This window comes from Nerophis lumbriciformis, linkage group LG33 (genome assembly GCF_033978685.3).
Source record: "Nerophis lumbriciformis linkage group LG33, RoL_Nlum_v2.1, whole genome shotgun sequence".
Taxonomy (NCBI): Eukaryota; Metazoa; Chordata; class Actinopteri; order Syngnathiformes; family Syngnathidae; genus Nerophis; species Nerophis lumbriciformis.
Window position 1 is genome coordinate 7,811,581 of NC_084580.2, and position 12,121 is coordinate 7,823,701.

At 41.0% G+C, this 12,121-nt stretch overlaps 2 protein-coding genes across 3 annotated transcripts in view; one reads left to right on the plus strand and one right to left on the minus strand.

The window, feature by feature from the left end:
- The first annotated feature begins 48 nt into the window (after positions 1 to 48).
- LOC133575850 (LHFPL tetraspan subfamily member 2a protein-like) overlaps positions 49 to 12,121 on the plus strand; it is an 87,542-nt gene continuing 75,469 nt past the window's right edge. For both annotated transcript variants that reach the window (XM_061928726.1, XM_061928727.1), the window contains exon 1: positions 49 to 197. The gene's annotated coding sequence lies outside the window, so the exon portion shown is untranslated. The remainder of the gene's footprint in view (positions 198 to 12,121) is intronic.
- LOC133575662 (betaine--homocysteine S-methyltransferase 1-like) lies at positions 5,907 to 10,662 on the minus strand. Its single transcript, XM_061928368.1, has 8 exons — positions 10,502 to 10,662; positions 9,928 to 10,060; positions 9,740 to 9,852; positions 9,484 to 9,675; positions 9,270 to 9,417; positions 6,736 to 6,918; positions 6,439 to 6,667; positions 5,907 to 6,359 (listed from the first exon to the last, which is right to left on the minus strand). Exons 1-8 carry the CDS (start codon positions 10,517 to 10,519, stop codon positions 6,182 to 6,184), a joined length of 1,194 nt encoding a protein of 397 aa, XP_061784352.1. The 5' UTR covers positions 10,520 to 10,662; the 3' UTR covers positions 5,907 to 6,181.

Sequence of the window (12,121 nt, forward strand, 5' to 3'; positions counted from 1 at the left end):
TAAATCCGCTAGGAAACCAACCACGTATACGTTCAATTATGCTCCAAGTAAAAATGTTAAATTGTCTGGTAGTTTAAAAAGGAAAATGTTCCCAACGAATAAAAGTGCTTCCTGAAAGACAAGCGAGAGGAGATTTCGCTAATATTCTTACATGACGACACCAGTCACGTGATACCTGCCATCCAATTGGAAACGAGGTAAGTAGCAGAGCTTGTTAAAAGAAAGAGATGTGTCAGGTGTTTATAACCCATCCATCCATCCATGTTTTTTTTTTTTACCGCTTGTCCCTTCCGGGGTTGCGGGGGGTGCTGGAGCCTATCTCAACGACGCAGTCAATGTACATGCACATTTCCACAAACGATGTTGTATTTCTACTGCACTGTTTTCTGAAAGAGGCAGCACGGTGGAACAAGGGTTAGTGCATCTGCCTCACAATAAGAAGGTCCTGAGTAGTCCTGAGTTCAATTCCGGGCTTAGGATCTTTCTGTGTGGAGTTTGCATGTTCCGTGACTGCGTGGGTTCCCACCGGGTACTCCGGCTTCCTCCCACCTCCAAAGGCATGCACCTGGGGATAGGTTGATTGGCAACACTAAATTGGCCCTAGTGTGTGAATGTTGTCTGTCTGTCTGTGTTGGCCCTGCGGTGAGGTGGCGACTTGTCCAGGGTGTACACTGCCTTCCGCCTGAATGCAGCTAAGATAGGCTCCAGCACCCCCCGCGATCCCAAAAGGGACAAGCGGTAGGAAATGGATGGATGGATGGATGTTTTCTGAAACCTCGTGTGGGGAAAAAAAAAAAGGTTTTACACATCCCACATTCAATAAAAACAAAAATTGAGAGCGTAACTGACAGAGGTGGGACCAAGTCATTGTTTTGCAAGTCATAAGTAAGTCTCAAGTCTTTGCCCGCAAGTCCCGAGTCAAGACAGGCAAGTTTCGAGTCAAGTCCAAAGTCAAGACTGGAAAGTCTCAAGTCAAGTCCCAAGTCCTGCATTTTGAGTTTCGAGTCCTTTTAACCACAGACTAATATATTTACACAGATTGTGTATGCTTTTAAAACCATCCATCGATCCGTCTTCAACCTTTTATCCGGAATCGGGTCGCGGGGACAACAGCTCCAGCAGAGACCCCCAGACTTCCCTCTCCAGAGCAACATTAGCGACTTCCTCCTGGGGAATCCCAAAGCGTTCCCAGGCCAGAGAGGAGATGTAATCCCCCCATCTGGTCCTTGGCCTACCGCGGGGTCTCCTCCAAGTGGGACGTGCAACGGGGACCTCCCTAGGGAGACGCTCCTGAGGCATCCGCACGAGATGCCCGAACCACCTAAGATGGCTCCTTTCCAAGCGAAGGAGCAGCAGCTCTACTCCGAGTCTCTCTCGGGTGACTGAACTTCTCACCCTATCTCTAAGGGAGATGCCAGCCACCCTTGTGAGGAAACTAATTTCGGCCGCTTGTATCCGCAATCTTATTCTTTCGGTCATGACCCACACTTCATGACCATAGGTGAAAGTAGGAATGTAGATAGCTCGGTAGACCGAGAGCTTTGCCTTCTGGCTCAGCTCTCGTTTCGTCACAACAGTGCGGCAGAGAGACTGCAATACTGCCCGAGCTGCTTTTAAAACGCTGTATTTATTTATTAAAACAAGTGCATTTGAAATTGCAGGGGAAAAAAATCGTGCTGAAATTGCACTTCATAATAGCACTATTAACCAGTCCTTTTAAACATTTAACTCATTCCTTTGGAGAATAAACACATTTGAAAAATCAAGTGCAACTGTACTTATTTGCACAAAAAGTGTTAACATTGTATTTCCATGGCATATTGCATTGTAACTAGTTCCACAGCAGTTCTATCCTGTTCTTACCTTATCTCATTGATCTCATCTCATACTGTATGTGTGTTGATGTGTGCGTACACATGAAAAATATAACAAAGACATGAACATAACAATGAACAGAGTTGTACCTTTTAGATGTCAGGGCCCTATGCAATATGTACACATATTCTTAATGTAGTGTACATTTTAACTGACCTTTATTTGACTACGTTTGTCTTTTTGTAGGTGGCTAAAATATGCGGTACTGCTGACCGCCGTCTAACGTTATGTTACTGTGTGTGATACATTGACTAAATTTATGGTACTGTGTGTGATACATGGACTAACGTAACATTATGCCAATAAACGTTAGCTTACATTCAAAACGTACCCTTCTTTGTGCAACTTCAAATGTCGAACGAAGTTGGAAGTTGTTGCGTCTCCGTCTGTAATCTTCTAACCGCATGTTTTGCATACTGCAATTCCTTTTTTATTGACCAAGTCCTAGTTTTTATACCCAAACGAAACTATCTTTGGTATAATTTTTCCTCACTGGTGCGTTGTTTGACAGCTCTTCTTCGTTGGTTGTCCTGCAATTTAATTGGATGAATGCTGTCGGATGAAAACAACGTGGATGTAATTTGATTGGATGTTGTACCGACAGCACACACGGTGACAGACACACACGCACACAATGAAAGATACGGAGCGCTCCTGAATAACTTTTTAATCTTTGGGTTTTGGGGAAAGTAGCAAGTCTTGTCGAGTCAAAAGGCTCAGGTCCAAGTGAAGGCACAAGTCATTGATGTTAAAGTCGAGTTGCAAGTCTCTTTACATTTTGTCAAGTCGAGTCAAAAGTCATCAAATTCATGACTCGAGTTGTTGTTACCTGTTTTTGTTTATTTGGGATCTATATAATTCTCAAACATGTGAAATCAAACCATAGAAACATGGCGGTGATATTTATAAAACAATCTTGCCTTCCTTCATACTTCTTCCAAATGACACGTTTGGAATTTTCCCCATTTTTATATTTTTCCAAGTATTGACGTCAGCGGATAGCTACATATATGGTAAAGTTTTACCCGAAAAGCTTTGCCCGAGTCCGCCTTTTGTAGTCCAAGCTGTAGTCAATTAGCTCTTTCTTTTTTTAACCTCGGGTCAGATTGGCTCGTACATGCGCATGTATCCTCTGCTGCTGCCATTTGTATTACAAATTACCGTAACTCACTTATTTCTGTCAGTAGACTCGCTATGGAAGCGATAAAAATTACAACATGGCTGAAGGGGAGAAGACGCAGTTTAAGTGGAGCCACTTAAATAAAACGGCACATCCTTCAGAGACAGTTAGAAAGCGGCTTGAAGATGGTCTGTAAAACAAAATCTATGAACAACTTTGACCAAAATTGGGCCGTGAGCGCCCTAAAGGGCTGCCGGAAATATCTGTTTCTCAACTGTGGTCCGTATGATATTCAGTTGTAATACACTTTTCTACCACTTGTGGCAGTAATGACTGTATCAAACAGAAGAAGTCTGGAGGTAAAGTCATAGCATGCATTTCTTTAGTGCAAAATGTATACTAAAGTGGCAATGCTGTATTTTCATTTACCCTTCCATTTATTGACAGTTTATTTAACAAACATATTTTTTTAACTTAATTTTTGTTTTTTGTTTTTATAAGGAAACATATACATTGACTTAATGAAAAAAATAGGTATCCAAACTAAAAACTAAAAAGATATAATTGCATTTTGTTTAAAAAAATAATAAAACAATCATAATGTTAATAGATAAACATAACAAAACATACTATTTCGAGCATACTTTTTTTTTTCCTTTCCAGAAGGCTATTATATACAGAGCCCCTAAAGCAGGGGTGTCAAACTCAAATACAGAGTGGGCCAAAATTTAAAACTGAACAAAGCCGCGGGCCAAATTTGAACAAATTAACCTTTTAATAGGGACCGAAATAAGTTTTGCATTGAATATTGAACAAGCAAGGCTTATAGAACTTTATAGTGACATACAAAATCGAGTTTCAAATAATAATAATAATAATAATAATAATTAAAAAATATCAATGGCATATCAAATACAATTTAAATAAAAATTGAATGCCTCTTTTCTATTTGCAGCCTTCTGAGGTAAATATCAACATTAACTTTTTCCACAGGCTAATAAATTTGAAAATAAAATAATGAATAAACCAACCATTCAGGACTTTAAACTGCTCAGTTTGCAACACACTGATCTAATCTGATGTGCCCAAGCCATATACCTGCCATCTTTTCTTGGATGCTAGTTCATTAATGTCGGGGCTCAGGCTGTGAGCTGAGGCAACCTTCATTATCGAACGAAGGTGTTCATTAGTCATTATTTCTTGTATTCCACAGTCTTGGGGGTGTGCCTGCTTTTAACGTCCTCTACGAGCTGACGTCACGTCCTCTTTTCATCCCTTCTAACTACGTGCCCGCCCAGTCACAAGATATGAGCGGCTCCTGTACGCACACACACGTAAATGCAAAGCATACTTCATCAACAGCGATACAGTTTACACTGAGAGTGGCCGTATAAGCAACTTTAACATTGTTAGAAATATACGCCACACTGTGAATCCACACCAAACAAGAATGACAAACCCATTTTGGGAGAACATCCGCACCGTAACACAACATAAACACAACAGCACAAATACCCAGAACCCCCCCACACACACACACACACACACACACACACACACACACACACCTTGTAGCGTCCCGGAAGAGATAGTGCTGCAAAGGGTTCTGGGTATTTGTTCTGTTGTGTTTATGTTGTGTTACTGTGCGGATGTTCTCCCGAAATGTGTTTGTCATTCTTGTTTGGTGTGGATTCACAGTTTGTCGTATATTTCAAACAATGTTAAAGTTTTTTATACTGGCACCCTCAGTGTAACCGTATTGCTGAAGATCAAGTATGCGTTGCATTAACTTCTGTGTGCGAGCCAAAGCCGCACATATTATGTAACTGAGCCAGCACTCGTTGGACTGGACGAAAAGGGGACGTTACAATTCTCGGGAGGAGCACTGAAATTTGGGAGTCTTCCGGAAGGTTTGGCAAGTATGAGAATTAGCGGTGTGCCGTGGCACCACCGCTGTATATAATCGGCGGGCCAGCTCTAGTGTTAATTTGATATCACCTCACGGGCCAAGTGAAATTACACGCCGGGCCAAATTTGGCCCGCGGGCCAGAGTTGGGTGTCAAACTCATGGGGGACATGGGGGAATTTTTTCTTTTTCTTTTCTTCTTTTCTTTTCTTTTTTAGACACGTATATCGTGCGCACAAGAAACTATCTCGTGCGCACGAGAACGTTTCTCGTGCGCACGAGATACATGTCTAAAAAAATAACAGAAATTCATTTTTATTTTTTTATTTTTTTTTATAACTTTATAAAAAGTTTCTCGTGCGCACGAGATACATGTCTAAAAAAATAAAATGAAATAAAAATAAAAATAATAAAAAAATGTACTATTATCATATGAAACATTTATTATTATTATTATTATTATTGTTTATTATTAATTTAGAATGTATTTATTTTAGCAGCATAATTGTATATAAATAAAAAATATAAAATGTAAATATATTTTTCATCACTATTAATGAGTCTGTTGTTTCGCATTATATTTGATGATACATTTATTTTTGTAATCAGCCTGCCCTAAGCCTTGATACAAATATTTGTGATCAACACATTTCATATCATTTGACAAGGTTTATCCTGTTAACTGTAGACATAATTATTGGATACAATCAAATAGTAAGATTACTTATTAAAATTTGAGTGGGATCCGGGCCCCTCAGTAGTGGAAGAGTTGGTCCCCAAGGTAAAAAACAAGGTTGAGAACTTCTGATGTTGACCACAAGGAAGTGTTTTAAATGTATAAAAAATATATCATAATATGACTCCTTCAAAAGACTCGATTCGTTCGTGAATGTCACATCTATTATAGTTGTACATAAAGATTTAATATTCTCCCAATTGCTTTTAATCGTTTAATGGCTCTTTCCAACATATAATCACATTGCAGAGCAACAATCAAGACACAAATTCACATCTCATTGGGTCTCGTTTTATTTTACAAACTGGTCCTGTGTTAATGCAAATAAATGGTCCCGATCTTCTGGGGGCCGGCTCCAAACTTGAGCTGCCAGCTTGCAATCAACACATGCAACAATGCCAGTTTCAAGTGAGTATCATGGCCCCTGAGACCTTTAGCAGGTTGAATCATTGGCACGGTTTAGTGCACGTGGGTTAGTCCGCGGCTGTTTGCATGAATCTCTGCTGTCGGGTCTTCTAGGTTAAGGTGGGGGTGATCGTTTGACTCAATTGCTCTTTGTGCGCGCAAACAGCTCCTTGAGTTGCTGCTGAGAGGTGGCTTCTTTTTGCTGCATGAGCCCAGTGTCGCCTTTGGTGATACCCCAGCTGTCTGGGTTGGACATGGAGGGACACAGAGGACGGCCAGACGCTGGCTTCAGGTTCTCCCAGTAGTCACGGCGGGCTCTTGATCCCACAAACAAACAGCAATGAGTAGCAGTCATAAAAGAAGACTTAAGGTGTTGGATAAAAAGCCCCCTCTCACCTGGCTCTGACCCAAGGTTTGGTGTGCATCTCCAGCCCTGCGCCCCACATGCCGTGTTTCTCCGAGCCTGGTGGCAACAGTCCCCTCTCCACCGCCAGTTCCTCTGCCACAGCCCTGATGTGGTATGGCTCGTATCCGCAGCAGCCGCCGATGAAGCGGATGCCGGCGTTGTAGGCCTCTCTGGCGTACTGGTGCATGTCCCAGCGGGTCAGGATTCTAGGCTCCAGACCTAGCAGTGCATATCTAGTCAGTGGCTTCATTTTCTTTCTTTTTCATCTTTTTTTTTTTTATCATTACCGAAGGGGAATTCTGGAAGGTCGATGAATCCCTGGCAGTTGCAGTCGGGGGTGTGGAAGGCCAGAGGCTGCACCATGTAGTGAGCCTTCAGACCGGCCTTCTCCACGGCCTCCTTCATCATCTTGACAGCCTTCACGCAGGTCAGAGGGTCAAAGTGGCAGTTGACACCCACAATTTGGGCACCTGCACAAGGAGACAGAGTCGAGGCGTGAACTTAGAGGAAAGCAACTTGTACAAAGATTTGCAGGTCATGTCAATTAATGACACTTTTCAGAAGGCTTTGACTTATTTCGTGCAAATCTGGACAAAATAATCTCTATGGTAACTTTTTGACATTTAGAATGACCATCCTGGAAAAGTTATTAGATATAGATAATTAAGTTAAAGTTAAAGTACCAATGATTGTCACACACACACTAGGTGTGGTGAAATTTGTCCTCTGCATTTGACCCATCCCCTTGTTCACCCCCTGGGAGGTGAGGGGAGCAGTGGGCAGCAGCGGTGCCGCGCCCGGGAATCATTTTTGGTGAGATGGGTCAATGCAGAGGGTAATTTCACCACACCTAGTGTGTGTGTGACTATCAGTGGTACTTTATCTTTATCTTGAACTTAAAGAGGAACTTTATTTCCCCCACTCCTTAGATTGTATGATAAGGAGGTAACTTTTGATTAACCTGAAAGACACATTTTTTTCCTCCTTTTGGTGAACAATTGTTTTTTCTTTTTTTGGAATTTGAGTCATTGTGGATCTGTTTCCTACTGCCCAAGAATGGAAATAGTACAGTCTTTTTACTCTTTACAGCTTATTTTGCAGGTATACTGCACACCTTCGAGTCAAATGTTCAGTTTTTTCACACGTTAACTGTTAGCATGCTAGCTTTACAGCTCATTTTACAGGTGTAAACCTCAGAGTCAAATAATACTTTATGCATGCTAACAGTTAGCATGTATTTTTGTTATTTCACAATGTTAACTTTTAGCATGCTTACATTACCATGTTGGTATGCTAGCTTTATTTGATAATTTTGCAGATATACCCTGAAGAGTCTTATATTTTGTTACTTGACACTATCTGGCTAGCGTGCTAACGGTTAGCATTTCAGTTCGGCTTTGGCATTCACATGGAATTTCTGGCGGAATTGCTTATCCTAGTTTGTTTTTTGCCATTTGTCATTTTGTATGAGGAGGTAACTTATTAGTAAACTGAGAGACAAATTAAAAACATTTTCCTATGTTTTTGTAATTTGATCCATTATGGAATGGATATAGTACGGTCTTTTTACTCTTTATAGCACATTTTGCAGGTATACAGTACACTTGGGAGTCAAATATTTAGGTTTTTCACACATGAACTGTAAGGCATGTTAACTTTAGCATGCTAGCTTTTTCAGCTCATTTCACAGGTGTAAACCTCAGAGTCAAATAATACTTTATGCATGCTAACAGTTAGCATGCATTTTGTTATTTCACAATGTTAACTTGTAGCATGCTTACATTACCACGTTAGTATGCTGGCTATAGTTGCTCATTTTGCAGATATACCCTGAAGAGTCATATATTTTGTTACTTGACACTATCTGGCTAGCGTGCTAACGGTTAGCATTTCAGTTCGGCTTTGTCGTTCACATGGAATTTCTTATTGCTTATTCTAGTTTGTTTTTTGCCATTTTGGATGAGGAGGTAACTTATTAGTAAACTGAGGGACTAGGTTCATTTGTTTTCCTATGTTTTTGTAATTTGACCCATTATGGAATGGATCTAGTACAGTGTTTTTACTGTTTATAGCTCATTTTTCAGGTATACAATACACTTGGGAGTCAAATATTTAGGTTTTTCACATGTTAACTGTTCATTTTACAGATATACACCTCAGAGTCAAATAATGTTTTATTTCAGACATGTTCACTTTTAGCATGTTAACATTAACTAGCGTTATTTGCTCATTTTGCACCTAAGAGTAATATATTTTGTTACTTGTGGACGGTGTGGCGCAGTTGGGAGAGTGGCTGTGCCAGCAACCTGAGGGTTCCTGGTTCAATCCCCAATCCCCACCTTCTACCATCCTAGTGACGTCCGTTGTGTCCTTGAGCAAGACACTTCACCCTTGCTCCTGATGGGTCCTGGTTAGCGCCTTGCATGGCAGTTCCCGCCATCAGTGTGTGATGTGTGTGTGTGTGTGTGAATGGGTGAATGTGGAAATAGTGTCAAAGCGCTTTGAGTTCCTTAAAAAAAAGGTAGAAAAGTGCTATACAAGTATAACCCATTAACCATTTACTTGACACTGTCTGGCTACCGTGCTCACAGTTATTTCAGTTTGGCATTTACTTGCCAATTCTGCCAAAATTGCTTATTTTAGTTTGTTTTTGCCTTTTGTTACCCTCACAAAAACGCAAATGGCCCAGATGCTTTACTTCACCCTCCATGAACCAGGATGTAGCCTGCTAGCTAAGAAGCAAACCACCACTTGTGGGTTGTTTACCACTTTTGTAGATTTTTTTGTCAACTTGTCAGAGGTTGTAAGTCAATGCACCAACCTGCTTTGACCAGCTTGACGGCACACTCTCCAGCAGAGACACCGTGCATGTCGCCTTCCGGCCCGATGCACAGAGAAGCAGCCACAGGCTTTCCGGTCGCCTTCAGCATCTCCACGGCCCATACAGCCTCCTCAACGTGCTCAAAGTACTGCAGGGGAACGAACATGAGACAGGAGAACTAAACCAAAACACGCAATTAAACAGTCTGGCGTACCTCAGCAATCAGGAAGTCCACGTTCTTCTTCATGAACACGTCCAGTTGCTTCTTGAAGATGGCCTTCACTTCGGTCTCGCTCTTGCAGCTCAGGTAGGACGGCGTCTGAGACACGCCTCCTGCCACCAAAGCGTCGCCCTCGTTGGCGACCTGGCGGGCCAGATCGCAGGCGGCTTCGTTGATCTGGGCACCCTGAAGGGTAGGAGAGCATGCGGGTGACGCAACAGTGCTTGTGCGGTCATGTTTTCATGCCCACCGTCAGTTTCAGGCTCTGGCCCCTGTTCTCCAGCTTGTCGTCGCTGGCGTAGAAGGTGAAGGTCTGCATGACATTGGCCCCCGCCCTCAGAAACTCCCTGTGCAGCTGGCGCACTGAAAGCAAACAAGACTGCGTCAGAAGACAAACAAAAGGACGTGCCGTGTAAAATCGAGTGAGATCCAATCCACCTGCTTCGGGGTGCTCGGCGGCGGCCTCGGGGGTCCAGGGACCTGCCTTCACGTAGCCTCTTTTCTCCAGGGCGAAGACGAAGCCGCCATCGCCAATCACGACTTCGCCAGCGTTGAGACGCTCCAAGATTCCCTGAAATGAACGATTGAACCATGTTTACAAATAAACCCAACCAGATTTAGTATGGGGTCGAAGTATAATACTTGGAATAAACATTAGTATATTCCTTTGCATTGAAGCAGCACCGACAACAACTTTCTATTTTAAAGTGCAATAGTCGACAAAAAAGCCATACTTTTTGTATCTTTGACAATTGCAAAATACTCAACGAAAATGACATTACATGATAAAAAAAAAAACCTTTCCATCAAGCTCGTCATAATATAATGTCATTGCTTTTAAAATCCATAGAAACAAAACCAATGCAATGTCCTCAATTCTTCATTAAAAAGTTCACACTACATTTTAATGGGTGCAAACATTTTGATCTGCATGTGCCTTAAAGAACTAATCAAAACAAATTTTTTGCATGTTTAGCGCCATAAAGCCTTATTTCTATGTCCCGCTGTTTACCTTCTTTGTTGGTGCCATATTCCCAGAGCTGCAAGGACCCCTGACTGCTCAGACTTTGAGGTTGAAACAGACATTCAAATTGGCCAAAGCGCCTCTTTAAATGCGCTCCAAGCAGGGGAGGGGTCTACGCCAGAGACACTCTGATTGGCAAAGCCTGGGTTACACAACCGGCTGTCCCCTCTCACCTTTAGAGATGAATGAGAGTCTTGTCAAGTGTGCGTTACTAGCTCAGTCCAGATTAATTGCATTGTTTTTCTGTGGTTTTGTATGCGTCTCAGTTTACTCTTGCAAATATGCTGACTAGACACATTGACAAGATGCTTTATGCGCCACAACAACAGACCTTGCTTTGAGTGATCATTTCCCAATCAATTAGTGTGTGCCCTCAATAATTAATAGACTCGGAATGGTCTCGTAGAACTCTAAACTAGATGGTGAATTATTAAACCTTGTCTTGTGTGTTTTCACTATTTGCAGTCCTCGGAACTCAAAAGTTAAAAAGTTACATAAAAAGTTGCAGACCAAATATCATCAAAATCTGTTCATTGAAAGGCCTGATTCAGGTCTAGATCCAAAGTCTGTTTGTCCGCCTGTCATATGGAAGTTATATATCCAATTGCAAATAATTACCGTATCTTTCGGAGTATAAGTCGCACCAGAGTATAAGTCGCACCTGCCAAAAATGCATAATAAAGAAGGAAAAAAACATATATAAATCGCACTGGAGTATAAGTCGCATTTTTTGGGGAAATTTAGTTGATAAAACCCAACACCAAGAATAGACATTTGAAAGGCAATTTAAAATAGATAAAAAATAGTGAACAACAGGCTGAATAAGTGTACGTTATATGAGGCATAAATAACCAACTGATAACGTGCCTGGTATGTTAACGTAACATATTATGGTAAGAGTCATTCAAATAACTATAACATATAGAACATGCTATACGTTTACCAAACAATCTGTCACTCCTAATCGCTAAATCCCATGAAATCTTATAAGTCTAGTCTCTTACGTGAATGAGCTAAATAATATTATTTGATATTTTACGGTAATGTGTTAATCATTTCACACATAAGTCGCTCTGAGTATAAGTCGCACCCCCGCCCAAACTATGAAAAAAAACTGCGACTTATAGTCCGAAAAATACGGTACACATTTTTTGGATTTTGTATGTGATAAAAAAAAAAAAACACGATCTAGAGCACGGGTGTCAAATTAATTTTAGCCCAGGGGCCGCATGGAGGAAAATCTGTGCACACGCGGGTCGGACTATTAAAATTATGGCATTAAAAGAAAAAAAAGACAACTTCAGATTGTCTTCTTTGTCTTACTTTGGCTAAAAATAGAACAAACACATTCTGAAAATATTACAATAAAAATATAGAAAAAATACCGGCAGCGGTAAAGTTTAGATCCATGAAGGAAAGAAGAAAGTGAATGCATGTTTATAACTGAATACATATGCATGAAAAAAAATGTTTTCTTTTGTATTATTTTTCTAATTATTTAAGTAACATTTATGACAACCTTTTTCCAAAACACAATATAGAATGTGAGATATAGCAGGATAATGCATACATTTATCATTTGTTTTCAAAACGATGGAGTATTGGTGC